General features: G+C 42.5%; 1 protein-coding gene across 1 annotated transcript; it reads right to left on the bottom strand.

Moving 5' to 3' along the window:
- Positions 1–570: 570 nt before the first annotated feature.
- SLC30A6 (solute carrier family 30 member 6) lies at positions 571–19431 on the bottom strand. Its single transcript, XM_078873221.1, has 16 exons — positions 19236–19431; positions 17515–17558; positions 16615–16701; positions 15210–15294; positions 14118–14160; positions 13726–13791; positions 12716–12796; positions 11362–11397; positions 10257–10351; positions 9889–9937; positions 8407–8526; positions 7513–7615; positions 7312–7359; positions 5337–5405; positions 3974–4088; positions 571–3784 (listed from the first exon to the last, which is right to left on the bottom strand). The coding sequence occupies exons 1-16, from the start codon at positions 19405–19407 to the stop codon at positions 3360–3362; spliced, it is 1638 nt and encodes a 545-aa protein (XP_078729347.1). The 5' UTR covers positions 19408–19431; the 3' UTR covers positions 571–3359.
- Positions 19432–20283: the final 852 nt, after the last annotated feature.

The following is a 20283-nucleotide window of genomic DNA, read 5'->3' as shown; positions in this document are numbered from 1 at the left end:
TATTCCCCAGGGTATGTAACTCTGAAGCACACCACTTTTGCACATTAACCTTTGTCCAAAGTTTGTTAGATTCAAAGTCTGCACAGAAATAAGCACTGTCCAGTGATACTGCCATGCCAGGATATCGAGCTGGTGCTTAAACATTACACCATGGTAGCATCCGAAAGTAAGAGAACACATTCCTGTGGAGGGAGCTGGTAGGAACGTTGGGTTGCTCGGTCAATGGGCAGGGTCAACGGCGGCGTGGTGTATTCCGTAAATATGCCCGACTGTGAGGGCGGGCACAAGCCGGCGTGAGTAGGTTAAACGTTGAGTTTTATAAGGGCACCACGGGGTGACCAGCCCCTCCCACCCCCACCCAGCCCCACCCTCCCCACCCAGTCCCACCCTCTCCACCCAGCCCCATCCCTCCCATTTTTGGATGCACGACGGACGGACACAATAATTCCCTGTGGGCTGGTGTAACCAGGTTCCTACCAGTAACATTACACCATGGTAGCAACCTGTGCAATACACATAACTTATCACACACACGCTACAATCAACCACTCACTTCCAGGAGTACCGAGATAAGTTGCATCGTTTAATGGGCACAGAACAATTTCGGCAAACAATGACCGTATATATTTTCAACAAACACCATACTGTAAAAATTATGTATTGTATTAAATGCTTGACAGCTCGTCATATTAAACTTGGCATAAAAATCAAGGTTTACATTACACGGATGTTTTTTTTCTTTCTTCGTACAAAATGTGAATGAGGCCAACATTGCCTGGATTTACGTAAATTGAAAGCACCGCTCAAAATTGTCTTGCTGTTCATTAGCAACCACTGCATGGCAAATAAAGCACAAGGATATATTTTTTAAATGTACAATTAAGCGGAATTTTCCGCAATGCTCATTACACTCCACAATTACCAAAACTACCATCTTGCTAAAGTTACTGCAGTGAAGTAATTTTTTTTTTACAAACATTGCTTATTTAAATACATGGGCTATACACATAGGCAACAGGGATCCATTTACTGTTATACCATGAGAAGAGAAGCAACAGTATTTACACCAAATGAATTCTCATGACTGGTCACAATGTGTTGAATAATCTGCTTGGTCTGCAAAAAAATCCTCCTTAAATGTGATAATTTTAATGCATTTCAAAACTTCAAAAATGCATTGGGCCCCAAGTCTTAGCAACATAACACAACGTACCATTTAGAATGTGGCTTAAATTTTAATTCAACATAAAAAAGAGGCCATGTTTCAGGCCACTTTTGTGGATTGTTTAAATTGGATTTTTTTTTTACAGCACCAGTTTTAATCGTAACTTACATCCGGATTAAATGTTCAGTGGGCAATACAGTCTAACACCATATTTGATCAAATACTGAGATAGCCAAGTGGGAGACCAAACACTTTATAAAATATATTTCTTGTTCGCTATTACAACACACTGACTCTGTGTCATTGTGAAAGTGCTCAACTCGCCATAAAACTGTTGAGAGTTCAAATCCAAGTTTTCAATTGACTGAGCAACTGTTATGGCCAGGGTGAAAAAATGAAGTACCACTTTGTAACAAATCGTTCATGGTCATCCCACCATAGGAATGGGGAACATCCGCCACTGGCCTTAAGAACATCATTGTAGAACAACGCCCCAAGCTCACCAAACAGAGGCACTTTAGACAGGACCAAAATATACACAACTAACACACAAGATGAATATTGCATTGATGTGGGATGTTGAGACACTTCACTCTGTTATCTGTGTACAATAACACTGAATATACATCTTCTTAACTGTGCCTATATTAATATTGAAAAAACGTGGGTCTCTCGAAGCTTAGTGTCAGATTACAAAAGAGAACTCGTGTGAAAATTCAGTTGTCCACACAGGTTATGTGGCCCATCTATGCCACAAACCCACGATTACTTAAATCCTCAGACCTGGGACCCATAAGTACAGATGTCAACCTGTGCTCTGATATATGCGACATCGGCCATAAATGTATTGAATTCTAGCATGTCGCCTGAAAAAACTAAAAATGTTTTTTTTATTGCACAGATAATAGTGTCCGTTTGTTTTTCCAAGTCACATGCAAGATAGGCAATTGTATAAGTTGAAGGTGTGGTTGCATTTATACACCAATTCCCAATGGTATTGTATAATTGTTACATTTTCAATTTCTGACATGAAAGTTTGGAAAACACTGCTATCCTGGAAACTCGACTTAACGATAAGGAAAATAAATCACAAAGTGTTTTATGGAGCTTGGGTGGGAACGGTGGTGGAGAGATTCGTGCATGGCTTCTTGAACCAGGCTATCCAAGTTCGATTTCCGGCCATGGTTAACATTGGCGTGTGTTATCTGAATCAATCCTAAATCATCCTTCAAAATCCATTCAACCAACCTGCACTGACCAGCTTGGTGAGACATGGTCAAACAACCCCCTGATTAATAGGACAATGGAAATCTTCATCCAGCCGTGGGTTGGTAAAGGGCTGTTAATATTATAATGGTTAGACATTTTTAAAAATATATATTATACTTAGCAATTGTATAAATCCCAAAAAATAAAAATTTTATTATTAAGGCATAATCACATGCTTAAATTATGAGAGCTTTAAATAGGTTTTACTGTTTATAACTGTGTGATATTAGGTGGCTGGAAAGCTAAGCGGTCAATTTAGAACACCTGAGCCAGTCTGCATGACATTAACGGTTTGATTCCAGTAGGCACCCAGGTCTCTCTCACAAAAAATATGTAATGAAGCTTCAAGGGCTCAGAGATAATGAACTAAAGAACAATGAATCGAGTGTTCAGCTGTCGCTAACACACCCACAGTGCTGTTAGACCAGTAATAACAGCCAGCTCGTTAAGACCGGGGTATAGACACAGCAAAGCCCATTAAGATTCAGATCGTCTTAGATGTGTTTAAAGCTGCAACACGATTGTGGCCACGTAAAATAAAAGGACAAACGAAACAGAAAATAGTAAAACTGCTTAGCTGCTCGGACATAGCAATGTCCATTAATTCTAGATTTGAAGCTTTCGTGACTGCAAGGATTCATATTCTTAGGTTTTTTTCGGTAAAGTCACGTAGGTAAAAAAACAAAATTAATAAAAGTAAAATAAAAATAAAATAAAAATCACGTATCGGAGGCAACACAAGCTTCCGTCTTCAGGTGGAACCGTCACAGCTATCGTGCTGTGACGGTTGTGATTTGTACTTTATTTTTATTTTACTTTTATTAATTTACTTTTATTAATTTTACTTTACCGAAAGAACCAAGAAGATGAATCCCTGCAGTCACGAAAGCTTTAAATCGAAAAATGTCCATTAGTTTTGTCACTGCTATGAACTCGATGGTACATTAGAAGACGATTGCCCATGGAGTACAGAGTTGGCTGGGTACCTGCCCCCTAAAGGCAAGCCGGTGGTGCCAAGCATTGGGCCAAACGGCCTGGAGGAGTTCCCAAAGGCCCTGTAGAGGCCTGCGGAGTCTGGGTAGTGTGCAGCGGGAGGGGCATAGGCCCGAGTGCCGGGCCGCGTGACTGCCGGGGGCGGCACGATGGGCTGCACGCTGCGCCCGGGTGTGCCAAAGGAGAACTCTGGCGCCGGGCTGGTGGACTTGGACGGGGTGGAGGTGAGGGGGTTGTGGGAGCCGTGATGGTGGTGGCCATGAGGCTGGTGAGGGGTATGGGTCAGGGGCGGCACGACGTTGTGCAGGACGCTTGGGGCCAGGGAGGTTGTGGACACACTTGCCCTGCTCCAGTCGTCTGCGCGCACAGACCGATCCAAACAACACACGTTACACAATTGTATTTCGTTATGGTAAACATTGCCGTACGAATGATATCATTAATGAAGTACGGTATATCATTACAAATGTATTATTCACCCTCCCAGCAATACATCTTATACATTCAATGTTTTTATTTATATTGATCGCCTGACAGAGAACTTGCCTTTGAAAATCTGTACGGTAAGATGTGAGACGAGAGTGGAGAGCCGGCTGGTCACGTGGGCCAGCACCAGCTGTTCATTGGCATCGCGTCGCACGCGCACGTGCATTGATCCAGCCTTGGAAACAAAACGGACAGTTCCACATGAACAGTGTCCTTCAGGACGTATTACGAGCAACACTGCTTTTGAGCGGTGTTCAGGACGTAGTATATCGTCACTATTACATAGCGCTTGTTATTGATAATTTATGACACAAAGAGAACGTGCATTTTTTTATAATAATGTGCAGTCCATGATAAATGTTCACACCTCCGATTAGCACGGTTGGCTACGTATGGTGCAAAAGAAGTTCAACATACATACAAACATTATACCACGATGAAGGCATTCCCAAGTCATCTCACCTGACATGGAACCAAGATGGCACGATTAATTTCGCTCCCACACATTAACTTTCATCACTCCATCTCCATGGTGGTTATCTGCCAAGCAAGATCCCTCCCCTGACTGCAACTCTGTTACCAGTATCGTCCGTCGGCCATCAACCCTCCTACAAGATTGTGTTCTGTCCAATCCCACTTATTTTTCTGATCCTCGCGTTTAATTTTTTCATCTAAATTTTAAGCACCTACGATCAAATCAACCAGAATGCACCCCATCCTATGGGATCCCAGATGCTATGCATAGGATTGAGTCTGGCGAGTGCGTGGGTAGGGAGATGACCAGGTGCAAAAGACAGGTGGCAAGAGGCGTTGTGGACACTAGAGGGCAGTGCAGCACACTCTCGTGCTGTTCCGCACTCCCCCCCCCCCCCAAGTTCACCAAACCACACTGACCACAGTGGTGAAGTATGGTCAAATTTCTCCCAGCCCGCAAGGTGTGGGGAGGCCCTCTTCCAGTAGTGGATTGACACGTGGGCTGTATACTCTTAGGTTTTTCGGTAAAGTCACGTAGGCAAAAAATAATAATAAAATAAAATAATAAATCACGACGTTTCGGAGGCAACACAAGTCTCCGTCTTCAGGTGGGACCGTCACAGCAAAATTTACTGCATACAGTAAATTTGGTGGTCCCACCTTAAGTCGGAGACTTGTGTTGCCTCCGAAACGTCGTGATTTATTATTATTTTATTATTATTTTTTACCTACGTGACTTTACCGAAAAACCTAGGAGTATGAATTCTTGCAGCCACGAAAGCTTCAAATCCAGAACGTGGGCTGTACACGTACGTATGCAATTTTAGGCATACACCTCTCCCTGTACATGTAACTTGAGCGGTGGACAGTAGAACGTACGTGACCGCACAACACAATTAGCACGGTTCTACGTCATACTCAACAAAGTTAAACTAAAACATGCGCTCACCAGGGAGCCAAATGATACCGTCCAGAAGTGCTCGTTGCGGAACTCCAGCACTCCATCAAGGGTCGAAGCCTGGCACATATAAAGCACATGTTGTCGAATGGCACGCACAACAAAAACCAAGCAGTCAGACGAGTGGAAGGTACACAGAAGGATTTGGTATGCACATCGCCGCTTCTGATTAGCACGGGGACAGTTAACTCATAAGCTGTACTCGCCTGAAATAGTCTTCTTGGTTCTTTCGGTAAAGTCACGTAGAAGGGAAGTAATAAAATAATAGCAGCCGTCCTCACCTGAGGACGGCTGCTTGCGTTGTGGCCGAAACGTCGTGAGAATTATTTTATTATGTTTTATTTTTATTATTTTATTACTTCCCTACTACGTGACTTTACCGAAAGAACCAAGAAGATGAATCCCTGCAGTCACGAAAGCTTTAAATCGAAATGAAAGACAGTCCTTCACTTAGAGACCCTTGGATGTATGTACAGCTCAGAATACAAAATGATGAGTACCATCCCCTAAGATTAGAGCGTAATGGCCATACTTCAGCACACTGGTCAGTGCAGGCTAGTAAAGGTTGGGGTGGGTGGAGGGAGGACCCGTTCAGATATCACTCGCCACTGATGTCAGCCATGACTGGAATCACGCTCAGGTAACCAGGTTCATAACACAGTGTGCTAATCACTGTGCCACCGCTCTACCCACGTATTAAAAAGTATAAATCCAATGTACTTCATTTAATAAACAACGATCAAGGCATTGTCTCTCTTGAAAAGGAGACCTGTTTTACCATAGACGATTAAGGCAAAGATATTCATACTTATCATGTATTTGTAGGCAACTTTTTCATTCTCTATTACAGGCAATGGCATGAGGACATTGAGCATACCCTAGTGCAGGGGTCGGCAACCTACGGCTCCGGAGCCGCATGCGGCTCTTTACGGGCTGCTTCTTGACGATATGTACGTATGTACAGTATGTACTCAGATGCATTGCGGCTCTTGAAATACTGAATTTTGTACCGAATTGGAAAGAAATGGCTCTTCTTGTTATTTTGGTTGCCGACCCCTGCCCTAGTGAATGCTGTCAAAATATGTTTAACGGTAAACAGAAGCTATGACTGGGCGGCTGTGAAAGTGAAAACTATTGAATCAACATAAACTGGCAGAGTGGTGAGAAAACCCACCTCTGGGCTGTCTACCTTGCATGTACTTTGTAAACATTTCACATGAAGTGATTACTGGGTTGCCAAATACAAACCAACACTAAACTATGCTGTCAGTAGTTTTGTTGGTGGCTCAATTACAGACTGGTTTCCTGTTGTACACACGCAGCGTTCACATGGGAAGAACACATTCCTGCGGAGGGAGCTGGTAGGAACGTTAGGTTGCTTGGTCAATGGCCAGGGTCAACGGCGGCGTGGTGTATTCCGCAAATATGCCCGACTGAGGGCGGGCACAAGCCGGCGTGAGTAGGTTAAACGTTGAGTTTTATAAGGGCACCACGGGGTGACCAGCCCCTCCCCTCCCCACCCAGCCCCATCCCTCCCACCCCCCACCCTCCCCACCCAGCCCCTCTCCACCCAGCCCCACCCCTCCCATTTTTGGATGCACGACAGTCGGATGGACACAATAATCCCCTGTGGGCTGGTGAAACCAGTAGGTTCCTACCAGTATAACCAATTCCTATGACCGTTGCTAAGCATTCCAAATGTGCAAACCTACATGAAACTGTATTCTGGGGAACTAATATCTAATTGCGTGTAGTTTGCCAGGTCTTGCCTGCAACATACATAATTCATTTTTTATTTGTTAAATTAAGGACACTGAACGGAATTAATTGTGCTTCATTATTTCCAAGCACATCCGGCTCAAAACCAAAAATATCTCGTGCAACTGGCAAGACCTAATCCAAACAGAAATCAATCAAATGGCTTTGACACAGTGATCTGGGTGCTCTGCAACAATGCACTCTTCACCTCCCGAAGAAGTTTGTCCAACTGTCCTATGACGTGGGACGGTGTCGTCTGGAAAGCAAAGCAAAGAGGATTATGTTTTCATCGTGTGAGACGCATCACACAAGAATGATGTTTGCTCATTGCAAACGATGGTAAAGCTGCAGGCTGACAGAGCAGGGAGGTGTGGCCAAGAGGCTTTTCTGTGAAACTGACAGCATTTACCTGGAGCAGCACCTTCCCACTGTAGAGGCTCATGGGGTACATGGTACCAAATGTCATCATCGCGATGACCACGGCAGACATGGTGTCCACAGCATAATAGTTACTAGAGAAGAGCAGACAACCAGAGATTGGCTTAATGACCTTGTGTTACAGCTTGTGTGTGCAAAGAAATAAAGAGGTTAGTAGACCTACGGACTCAATCCACATCTACCCGCTAATTTCACTCTCCTTTGTGTGCTTTCAACTATAGGAACACAATCTTGGCATCTTGCACTTAATGGGAGGCCCCTCCTATCTCTGTTGGGTATTCATCCTGGGAACACAGTGGCCTCCTCACATGAATAATATCACATAATTCTTAACGGTCACTTTGCACAAGGCAAATCATGTTTGTAATTCCATGCAGAAATTAATGGTCTTGCGTAGGAATCTAAATATTAAATCAAAATTGGTTCAGTAGCAATTGTGACAGCCTGTGGTTTATCCAGCCAACTTAATTCCCGCAAGCTGACATTCTGCCTATGAACAAATCACCCAGGATCTCATACAAATCCCCGTAGCTAAGCAGGTTGAGCTGCCTGGCTAGTGCTTGGATAGGCGAACACCATGCATAAAACAGGTGATGCAGGCTGCTGCGTAACCTACATTGTAGGCAGCAGAGGACAGGATAGATAGATAGTAGTCAGCAAGGACAACTCCGCTCCCCACGTTCACCAACCCACATTAACCAGCATGCTGACAGTCAAATAACCCCCACGACCCACAATGTGTGGAAGGAGGCACTCATCCAGCAGTGCATTGACAAAACAGCTGTTACATGCGGTTGTGGATAACCCGATTAGACGAGTAACAACGGTGAGGCATGTAGCAGAGGCTCGCCGGCATCGTACGTACTTGATTTCGATGAGCATGTAGGTGATGGAGAGGGCCAGGGAGCCCGCCAGGTCGATAAGTACAAATGGGTTCATCCGTGGGAGCAGGAAGCTGCTGAGGCCAGGCACCACGCCGCACAGGCTGCAAAAAAGCAACACGAGCCTCCGTTATTGCATCTCTACACATCGCAATACAATCATGCCTCCAGCCTTCATAAGAACGGCTTGTTTTTATCAGATAGATTTAGCATTATCCAGTAATGTAGGTCATGTATTGATTCGTTAATTCATTAACGGATATCATATTGTATAAGAAATATCATTATTCAGAAAACTAGGCAAGTAATGATGATTTCATTCGTTCATTAGAATCAATTATGTTTACGACAGATGCATGAAACTGTGTAAGAGTTGTTTATTTACCACCTATGCATATGATATACACATTTGACATTTTGGTTAATGGAACTAATGAGACAGAATATATGACATAGAACAAATGAGACGTAAGATTCAACCAGATGGTACAAACGACGCAGGAAACAACCGATTATTCACCTGAATTGTGATCCCACATTGTAAAATGGCATTAAGTCACGAAGGGGGGAGGGCAAGAGATGAGTTAATTTTGTATGTGCTTTCATAACACTACGTCATCATGTGACCTCCAAACAAATACCCTGCTTAACTTAGGACATTTATTTATATTAACATGAGGGCTTAATAATTGTGCTTAACCACATAAGCCTATAAAGTTTAAACAAAATCCACAAATGCACTGCACAACAGCATGCGCAACCACTGCACAGGATTTGCGTAAATGAGACAAGTGTTGATTACATGCACGTGAAAATTTAATCCAAATGATTCATGAATGCCTAATGATGCACAATGTCCAGTTCTAATTAAAATTAATTACGATGAGTGTTGTACAGTATTATATGCGTTTGCCTTGCTTCAATATTATTATGCATACACCGAAGTTAATGGAATAATGAATCTGATGTGAGTACCACCGTGATCTTAAGTTGGAGCTTTGAGCTCCCAAAGGAGGTAAAATTGGTTCACATGTGGACAGCATTGTATGCTTTATGACTACAGCAAAGACAAATAAGTATGAAGTTATTGTGATAAAGTCCACCTCCTATAGGCGTTTGTATGTATGTATGTATGCTGAACTTCTTTGCACCGTACGTAGCCAACCATGATAAAGATGCGGGAGAAGAACAAACGAAAGACAAAAAGCAGTTCTAAATGACTGAGTTTGTTAATCTAGATGATTTTAAAAGTGCATAGCTCCAGTGGATTCCGAATATTGGAAGGAAGAGCATTCCAGACGGCCGCAGAAGCGCACCTGAAAGCACGCAATGCAGTGATCGTCTGTGTTCGATGGCTATCCAAAAGCTGCTGAGAAGATGACCGGAGTTTGCGTGATGGTTTATGCTCCTTGACTATGCCATCGCGAGGTAGGGTATTAAAACTCAAAAGGGACCGGCCACCTCACCTCCTGCTGAGGTCAGCCACATGCTCTTGCAGCCAACTCGTTGACGCAGCTGAAAAAGAAAATAACGCAAATTAACAGTGGAACAAAACCTTTGTCCTACCCCAATACAAAGTGTATATTTTGTATCAATCATGTAGGTGCTCTATATTCCATGTTTACATCCATCGCAATGCAATTCTGCAGGCAATGAGGCACAATGTGACCACAAAAATGGCAGTGTAGTGCGGTGTCCAGAATTATGCCAGTACAAAAAAAATTATAATTTAAATCTACCTGAGCAGAGCTTTAAGTCAGCACTGCCTCGTATACATGGGTTCTCTCCGCATACTTCAGTCCCCTCCCACGTGCCAGCAATGAGAAAACTGTACCCTCAGAGACGTGTGTGAAGGGCTTGTTGGGGACCACCAGCATGGTCAGGAGGTGGAAGAACAAGGCGACCAGGGTCCCCAGGAGAAGTCTTCCCCTACCATGAACAAGAGCACAGTGCAGAGTAACAGAGGACATCAGTAGAAGATCCTCCTGTGGTTGTATGTATGCTGAACTTCTTTCGCACCGTACGTAGCCAACCGTGCTAATCGGGGGGTGCAGTTGTGCCGTACAGCTCTGCGATGAGTTTTACGGTTGTACCGCATGTGGTTCGAAGTGATGGCCAACTGAATAGTTGGTTACAGAAAAAACTCCCAGAACATGGAGCAAAACTTCAAACATCATAACCAAAAATACATCTGAGAGCTTTAAAAAGCCCTTTATTAACCGCATGACACTCTGTCAAGATTCAGCCTGTCTTACTCAACAGAGGCCTGGCTTTATATCATTCAGTTTAGAAAAACATGAACTTCTGGACATGGGTAAATTTCAAATTTTAAACTTGTCACACAATGGTCTACTCTTGCAAATTATGTCAGACCCATTTGACACAAATACATAATATGGTTATTCCCTGCATACATTTTATGGGTGGTGGCATAGGTCAAACTGTCAACTCTATATACGTACATATTTTATACTTATTATCTAAGAGGAATAGGCATTTTAAATGGCTTGTGCACCAACACGTAATTAAAAATAGTAATTAATCATTGATTCAAGGGATAATTTTTTGCCATTGTGGAAATTGCAGTGCCTATAGTGGTTGCAGGGGTCACATAAAGCAATTACAAAGAACATAAAAAATCATAATAAAAACATTTAGATTTCAATCCTAGGCTATTGCTTAGTATGTTGTGCACTAAGCTATGCATCCTCCAACCTGAATTTGATTCTTGGCCAAAGCTAACATCATTTGCGAGATATAAAACATGCAATAAAAAATGTATTGTACTCAGGATTTTAAGGGCAACAAATTTTAACCCTTAGACGATGTCATGCGGCTTCAATATGCTCTCATCTGCTTACGCATAAAGACATTCATTAATTAAAAATAAAAGAGGCAGTAATATTAAAAGCCATTTACAAAAATAATAATAAACTTACGTGTGAACCTCAGGGGGCTCAAGCAAGCGCTCCAAACTGAAAGTGGAATTAGACGAGGCAATACGTTAAAACAAAACCGAATAAATATTACATCAAAACGTAACGTTATAATGCGACTCACAGTTGTAACCAGTGAATAATCACGCATCAATTAATCAAGCTCATTGATTGTTGATCAATAACTAAATCGATTAGGTAATCATCATGGCGAATACATTTTCATTGCAGTGAACTCTCACATATGCAGGGTAATGGGTGGTGGGGGGGGGAGGAAATATGAAGATTTGCCCCTGATAAAATAAAACACGGGTAATGCAATGCATATGTAAGTTAGGCTATAACAACCGCACTTACGCATAACAGGGAAGTGAAGATGTAGCATGTGTCCTCTGTAATTATCGCTTCTTAAAGTTATCGATGTACTTGCCGACATGTTTATGGCCACTGAGTCGCTGACCCTCGACGAGTGAGGAGCAGTCAATAATAGAAGCAGCATATTTGTAAAAGGCGTGAATGAGCATGGTTAATGCGCAACCTGGATAGTCTGCCTACGTATACTTTTGCATGGACTGTATTGAATACATCTGTTATTAAGAAATCAGGGTTCCATTTTGTTTGGTAGGAGGCAAAAACAAGAGGCAGACTTTGGCTGCCTAATAAGGTGAGTATTCTGCATTTTGGTCTGTGGAAGTTGACATTACAGAACTGCTCTTCAAGAGTCCTGCAAAGGGCACTGCATAGTCCCATGTGCCGTGTTGATGTTCTTTGAATGGTAATCTAACCTCACATATTTTTTTCTCAGAGAACCAAACGAGACGGCATTGGCTTGAAATTATCAACTCGTCATACCTAAGAAACCACTTTATACTGGTAGGAACCTCCTGGTTACACCAGCCCACAGGGGAATATTGTGTCCGTCTATCCATCGTGCAGGGAGGGGCTGGGTGGGGAGGGAGGGGCTGGGTGGGGAGGGAAGGGTGGGGAGGGGCTGGGTGGGGAGGGTGGGGCTGGGTGGGGAGGGTGGGGCTGGGTGGGGGCTGGGTGGAGAGGGGCTGGTCACCCCGTGGTGCCCTTATAAAACCCAACGTTTAACCTACTCAAGCCGGCTTGTGCCCGCCCTCACAGTCGGGCATATTTGCGGAATACACCACGCCGCCGTTGACCCTGGCCATTGACCGATCAACCCAACGTTCCTACCAGCTCCCTCCGCAGGAATGTGTTCTGTGGGCGACTGAAAACCAGATTCGAAGCCAGGATCTCAGCGGTGCTGGCTCTGTGCTCTGGCTCTTGAGTCACCGGCCAGCTCTCAGCCCTCCCATTTGCAAAAGTCTCATTGTCTCAGGTTGTCACTCACCTCTCCTTGAGAATGAAGAGTGCTCCCAGCTGGGCCAGCACCGTAGATGCAAAGACGGCCAGCACCTCAAAGCGGTCGTACCTTTGTGATAAAAAAAATAAACAAAAACCTCAGGGTTTCATGGACAAGGCAAATTCCCAAGGAGACAAATAACGGAACCCTATATCACATGGCAGACACTTGCTGAATAAGTGAGAATACCGACGCAATCATATAAAAAAGCACGGACTTTTAAGACGATCAAACTCAATTTGAGAAGATAATATGTCAAGCACACTAAATCAGTGGCTGAATAATGATGGGAATTGAAATAGCGCGGTTGGTAAGCAGTGCTCCTAATACAGGTAGGAACAACAGTTCTACACTGCCCACTAGGGATTATTTGTCTGTCTGTCGTGCATAGCCATGCCCTCGATTTGTATTTCAGCACCACGTGACGCGCCGCCCCACACAGCTTGCGCCGCGTGACACGGATCGCACGAATGCGCTGTCCAACCAAGTTCCTACCTGCCCACTCTGAAGGAACGTGTTTAATAGAGATATATTAACACTTAAAAAAAATAATCAACTGGGAAACTCAAGTAAAATAATCTGGCCACAAGTTAAACTATGAATCCATCCGATTCTCCTGCAATCGGCTGCTTTTGTGATGCAGAGAATCCATATCTTTACTCAGTTGCGCTCTAAACATTGACCAGTCGACTTTTGTCAATTCCTAATTTTCATTAAATCTTCCTTCACTCGGGCTCATTATGTCACCATATATCTACACGTGTGGTGTTATTGTTTATTACTCACTTCCATAACATTAAGTCTGATATTAGTTGGTAGTCGACTATATATTGAGTGATACAATGGCATACATTTTAACCTTGGTCCTGAAAAAACTCAAACCCTAATTCCAGTAGGCCACTGGTAAATCACCGCAGGCATGTGTCATGTCTCGCGATATCTCGACATGTTATTCGCCCTTGAATTGAAATGTAAAATCCCGTGAAATTGAAACGTACCCAAATGAGTACGTAGCTGTGGGTCTCTTCAATGTGATCCATAGGCTTATTAAGCAGGTCAGCAAACTGAAAAGCAACGACACAATTAGTCTCATCAAAATAAAATAAAAAAACACCTGCGTCTCAACCTTAGGAAGCAGCTCTGGGTCTCAAAAGACCCAGATTGATGTACTTGGTATACATGTTGCAACCCCTCACATGACCGTATAAAATACATTTCCCATATTATTACATAAAAGGATCAATGAGTCATCTTTTGTGAGTGAACGGTGTTTTTTTGCTTTGCATTCTGTGGTTAAAACACCTCAACATTTACAACATCAGTGGGTCATTTTACATTCAAATGTGTTCATTGTGTGTTCATACACTGAAGCAACAACAGCGGTACGTACCTAAACAGATCGAATATGGTGAGGTAGGTATATGCTGTTAAGGCTGAAACAAGAAGCAAAAACATTGAGATGCATATAACTACAGTACAGCATCAATATATTGTGCAATTTTCATTTTTTATTTGCTACTACGACCTGTAATTGTAAACATCTGATGCTTAAATTTCAAAAAGTAGTAGACAAGCCACGTTATCTGGTTTTCAATGAAACCAACCTTTCGTATTACAAAAACTAAATTTGGGGTGGTTGGAAAAAATTGCGATCAGTGGGCTCAAAAGAGCAAGTTTTCGAAGCCAACAATGTGATTCCTGCAGCCACTCGCTAACCTTAAAGGACATTTCCATAGCGTGCCACCTGCTGTAAAGTTGTTAATCTACTCGCATGAAGATGCATTTATGTGCCGATGCCATGGCCCAACGTTCAAGTTGCAAGATTTTAACATTGCAGTGCACTCGAGTTCCTCTGGTGGCTGCAGTGGACAACTGATCTCATTACACCCGAGTTGAAAAGATCAAGTCTTATTCGCATGATTCGAAGCATGTATTGTAAACTGAAAAATCAATATTCATCGATGGCTCGATGCAGTTACAGTAAAACCTTGGATTGCGAGCATAATTCGTTCCGGAAACGTGTTTGTAATACCAAGCACTCGTGTATCAGTTGTGATCACGTGACGCTCGGCAGACAAAGCGTATACACATACTACTCGTATTGCAAGACCTCGCTCGTTTATCAAATTAATATTTATTTAAATGTTTTGCTCGTCTTGCAAAACACTCGCAGACCAAGTTACTCGCAATCCAAGGTTTTACTGTATACTCGTAAAGGTATGCCATTAACAGTAAATAAGGTTACCCAATAATTATTGACGATAAAACATATTGTTTATAGGCTATTATCGAAAGTACTAATTTTATCATAACATTTTGTTACGGATGTAGGTTGAAGAATGAGTCAAAAATAAAGCTCAAGAATGTACATGAATCATGTTTTAAATTTTTTTCATATCAGCCTCATTCCAGAACTTGCCCTTTTGAGGTATAAGTACATGCAATATAACAAAATATAAGCCGTGTAGTAGTCAGCACCCACCCATGCTGTTTGTAGAGCTGCACCACGTGATGAGCAGGGCTGTGCAAACAACATTGAGGACTCCAAACACAAAGATCTTTCTTGACTGAAATTTACAAAGCAACACAAGGTAATTGCAATGGCAGCAATCAAACCAAACTAACTATTTGTATATCTTTTACTCTTTTTGTGAAAGTTATCCTCATTGTGCTATCAAAGTCATGTCATGAAACAAAAAATCCCTTTGGATTTCTCGCAGAGCAGTACAACTTTTTAAATCCTTTATATTAAGTTCACTTGCTTGCGCGCTTACGACCGTGCAAATATTTCGGTCGTTTTTTAACCCACTTCCCGTGATCCAATCGAGCTGACATTTTGCACACAGACTCGTTGTGCGTGACAATTTATTTTCGTGAAAATTTTTTCCTACATTTTCCACTTTTTAGGAAAAAAATTTTTCCATATTTTATTTAAAATACCAATGTGATAAAAATGAAACTCTTACTCAAGAAAAACAGAAATGAATAATAAAATAAAACCGATGCCACGCATATAAAGGATTTATAGTGAAAAACTTTGTTTTTACGGGTTAATTTTTTCCTTTTAGAGAATGGCCCACTTCAAGTGACCTCTATTTTACACAATAGGGGGCAGCACTTTCCCACCTGCTCTACCGCTCAGAGTAATGTTCGTAACATGACATTAAACGGCTGTATTTTAAAAGGACAAGTGAAGCGGTATTTTTGTTATTTCCAGTTTCAACATCACAATAAATTGCATCGCAAGCTAAGGCTAACAATGGCATTGGCAAATGCTCAACAATCCTACCGACTTTCCTGCTTCCCTGAAAACAAAATGTAATGCTGGTACTTAGCTTTGTGTGGACGTGCAGAAGAGCACTGGGTGACGTTATTAATTTTATTGGTAGTAAACGTGTTTATTCCATGAAAGCAAATTATATACTTGTTTAGAGCCTTCATAATAGAACACTACATTGTTGACGAATGAGCTTAGTACTAGGATGGGAGACTTCCAAAGAATAAAAGAGGTGGAGGTTTGGCTTGAGAGGCAGCCAACAGATGACAGTACAACATTCGATGTCATGTATCTGTGCAGATATTTGAGTATTACTCCCCAGAGACATTGTGTTTCTCTCAAACTCTGATTCCTCCCATATAAAGAGCTGGCCAAAACATCCCAATGTGGGATGCTTCTGTCTTGAGGCTCAATTAAGCTTTCAAGGGATATAAAGAGCATTTATTATTAAATGTTAACCTTATCAAGTGTACCCATTTTATCATCCTTGAAGAGACGATAATGATATTTAAGCTAATGTTCAAGTCTTAGTGCACTACATCACCGAATGAGAATATTGTGACACATTTGATGAATAGCACAGTTAATGATTTATTACAAATACAATTACCCGTCTGTCTGAAGCCACCAGTGTTGATTCCTGTATTAGTCTGCTGAGCAGAGACCGCTGTGACTTCCGGAAAGGGTGGATTGTTCCCTAGGGTGGATATGAGAGTCAAAGTGTCAGGCACTACACACACACAAGGGTCAAAGGTATATTCACAACATCTATAATCGCACTTACAAAGGTGTGTACATACGCTTGAACAATAGCCAAAGATAGCAAAAACCTTAACCTGCTGAGTGCATCTATTTCAAAGTACACAGTGGTAAGCCTAGACTGGGGCAGAGTGGTTGTGTAGCGGTTAATGGACCAAGCAAACTGAATGTGATTCTTGGCCATAGCCAACATCAGTGGCAAGTGATATCTGAACCAGAACTGGGCCCTCTTCTTCACCAACCCGTGCTGACCATCAAAGTGAAGTACAGTAAAAAAACACATTGACCTAAACAAGGTGGGAAAGTCTTCTTGGTTCTTTCGGTAAAGTCACGTAGAAGGGAAGTAATAAAATAATAAAAATAAAACATTTATTTTTTATTTTTATTAAAAATAAAACATGTTTTATTTTTATTATTTTATTACTTCCCTTCTACGTGACTTTACCGAAAGAACCAAGAAGATGAATCCCTGCAGTCACGAAAGCTTTAAATCGAAAGGTGGGAAAGCCCTCTATCTTGCAGTGGATTTACTCAAGGGCTGTATATTTACACACACACACGTGTACTTATGTGCATCATATATAAATCCATGTACGCTGGGATGAAAGCCAAGAGTTAGGTTAATAAATTATCATTATTTGGTGTGTGAAGGCTCTGAATGAATTGGATTTCCAATTCACAGATTGTTATTTACAATATTCCATATTAAACAATTAAGTGTGTGCAATGTAAACATGACTAAATTACTTACAGACACATATTGATTTCCTAGGTGTAGTGTCTTATGAACAGGTTCTGTGGAAACATACACAAAAAAGCCCAAATTAATATACATTCCATTCCAGGTACACTTATAATTAATGTTGTATAAGCAACATGGGTCGACGTCGCCTAAGCACAGCTCATTTACCTTCCCTCTACTGCGCATCTCCATGGGGGCACAAAGTGAACAATTAAAGCAGTTTGTATATGGCATGAAACTATTGTACTAAGAGAAATCCCACCACATACCAGAGGATAACACTCAAATGTTTGTAAAGTTTAACAAACCCAATTGGTGTACTGCAACCTCATGGCCAATTCACAGCCCAGCCTAATTGAGATTGGGAAGTTTCAGCAATCTATGCGATCCACTAAGGCTCATCTCCAAAGTGCTATATAACAGGAGCGTGCCACCACGTCTGGTTAAATGTACTTTGATTGTGGGAGCGGTGGTGCCGTCCGTACCGTAGTGGCGAGTAGAATTTGAACCAGTTTCAGCCAACCCCGACACCAACTCACACTGACCAATAACCCCCATGACAGATACATCATGGGGAGGGATTCATCGAGTAGTGGATTGACAAAGAGCTGTACATATATTTTTCTTATATTATTTGATCGTGTATGTAGTAGAGAAAGGGTCGGACTACAGTGCGGTTCTTGAAATTTCCCAAAAAAATGGCTCTTTTTTATTTTGGTTGCCGTCCCCTGACCGTGGAAGTCCAGTTCACCGTGGAAGTCCAGTTCACCATGGAAGTCCAGTTTATCATGGAAGTCCAGTTCACCATGGAAGTCTAGTTTACCATAGAAGCAAGTTCACCATGGAATTCCGGTTCACCATGGAAATCTAGTTTACCATAGAAGCAAGTTTACCATGGAAGTCCAGTTAACCATGAACACGGGTCGGCAACCTACGGCTCCAGAGTCGTATGCGGCTCCTTGAGGAATATTTCATGACGTTATTTATTCAGAACCGTCTCGTATTAACGTGCATTGCGGCTCTTGTAACATTGAGTTTTTTTTAATGAATTCGAAAAAAAAATGTCTGTTTGTCCACCCCTGTTGTAGAGCAATGTCAGTATATACGATCATTTTAAAACGCAACGCTATGGCATATTGACGCTGTGCGCGATGGGATCGCGAGTGCCGTGTGATAATGATCGTGTACGTGGCAGAGGACCGATACTCATAAGTGGACTTTGCGCAAGGACACACCGCGGAAAGAAAGGGATGACGGCTGATGGTCAAGAATAATGCCGGAGTGGCAGCCAAAGGATGAAAGCGCGTCCGAGTGAACGTCGAGGGGGGTAGAGCGATCCAATCGGTTCGCGTGTATGCGCTCGTGGATTAATTGGATTGCGAGAGATGACACAGCCATAATAAATCCAGCAGTGGATTGATCAAGGCTGATGATCACGACTCGTGACGCGACTCTGTATATCGTGCAGGAATACTGTACACTGAGAAAGTATGACACTCCAAAATGAAAGAAACCTGACATAAAACGACACTCTACGGAGCGTTACAGCGCACATAAAAATATAAGTTTTTATTAAATCCGGCGTCATTTCTCTCGTACGCTACCCCCTTGACCACCCACAACGCGTTACGACCCCTGCCGCTTGAACGCCGCCCTCCCCGGCAGCGCTCTCAGACAAGAACAAGGCTTCGCTCGGGCCCAGCGCTCCCTTTCCAGGGACACAGCCGCACCTGCCGAGTTCAGACGCGCCACGTCCACGGACACCATGTCGGGTCTGTAGGTGGCATAGGCGGAGATCTTCCTCTCCGTCACCTCGGTGGGCACCACGTCGGGTTTGGGCCCCAGCTTTCGCGGGTAGTAGCAGTCTCCTGCCGGGGCCTGCGCGGACGTGGAGGCAGCCATGTTGAGGGGTTCGCCTTAGGGACCGCGGCGATTTCAACCCCGGCGCTGCAAAGGCTGCGGCATGGACACCGTGCAGGGACATTGTACAAATACAGGGTGCTTAATTTTTTTTTTTAACACTCATATGGGACTATCGTTTTAGTGCAAAAAAGAACGAACTATAACGTGATAACAAATGTATGTTAATAGCTTCAAAAAGTAAAAGAGTCTCCACTTGTTCGCCATCATTGTCAACACATGCAATAACACATTTCTCGCAGTATTGCTGCAAATTGTGCACATTTTTTGAAGCACCCTGTACTGTGGAGTAAAAGGGGGCTCAGTAGCACCCCTTGGTGGCACAGTGGTAGTCGCAATTGTATAAATCCTGGCTGAGGGTTGACTCAGCTCATCATACTGCCAGGGTCGATAATATGTTTAACACGTAGGCTTTTTGCGACCAATATTCATTTTTTGGGGTTATATCTCGTAAATATAGATGTGTCGTGAATGTAGTCATATAAATTACAATGGATTATGGTAATCAGAAAATATGCAGTATAAATTAGCGGTTGGATTAGTCACAGTTAATCAACATGATAACCTGAATAGCCATGCAATTAAATAGTGTATTATTTAATATACTTCCAAGCAGCACTGAGCCCGTAAGCTTTCAGGACGGCTACAATTATTTTTAAAAAATAAATGTTAATAGATTTTCTAATTTGTCTTGGCCAGTAATTATTATTAGCCAACCGTGCTAATTGGAGGTGCTGGCCAGTAAACATAATTAATAATTAGATTTCGTAGGGCAGTTTGAGTTGTGGTATTTAAGCATTGTATAAATTCAAATTCTTAAGACCACACATTTTATGTTTAACTTCTTTCGCACCGTAC

The sequence above is a fragment of the Lampetra fluviatilis genome, chromosome 36 (genome assembly GCF_964198595.1).
Source record: "Lampetra fluviatilis chromosome 36, kcLamFluv1.1, whole genome shotgun sequence".
In the NCBI taxonomy this organism is placed as follows: domain Eukaryota; kingdom Metazoa; phylum Chordata; class Hyperoartia; order Petromyzontiformes; family Petromyzontidae; genus Lampetra; species Lampetra fluviatilis.
The sequence above is the reverse complement of the archived record's forward strand: the minus strand, read 5'-3'. Positions and strand labels throughout refer to the sequence as shown.

Bases quoted from the DNA above. Each gene is read 5' to 3' on its own strand.
- SLC30A6 (XM_078873221.1), bottom strand. From the start codon at position 19,407: ATGGCTGCCTCCACGTCCGCGCAGGCCCCGGCAGGAGACTGCTACTAC. The intron at 16,702-17,514 runs GTAAGTAATTTA...TATCCACCCTAG, and splicing joins TAGGAAATCAATATGTGTCT to GGAACAATCCACCCTTTCCG. The intron at 7,360-7,512 runs GTAAATGCTGTC...TTTGCTTTCCAG, and splicing joins GTGGGAAGGTGCTGCTCCAG to ACGACACCGTCCCACGTCAT.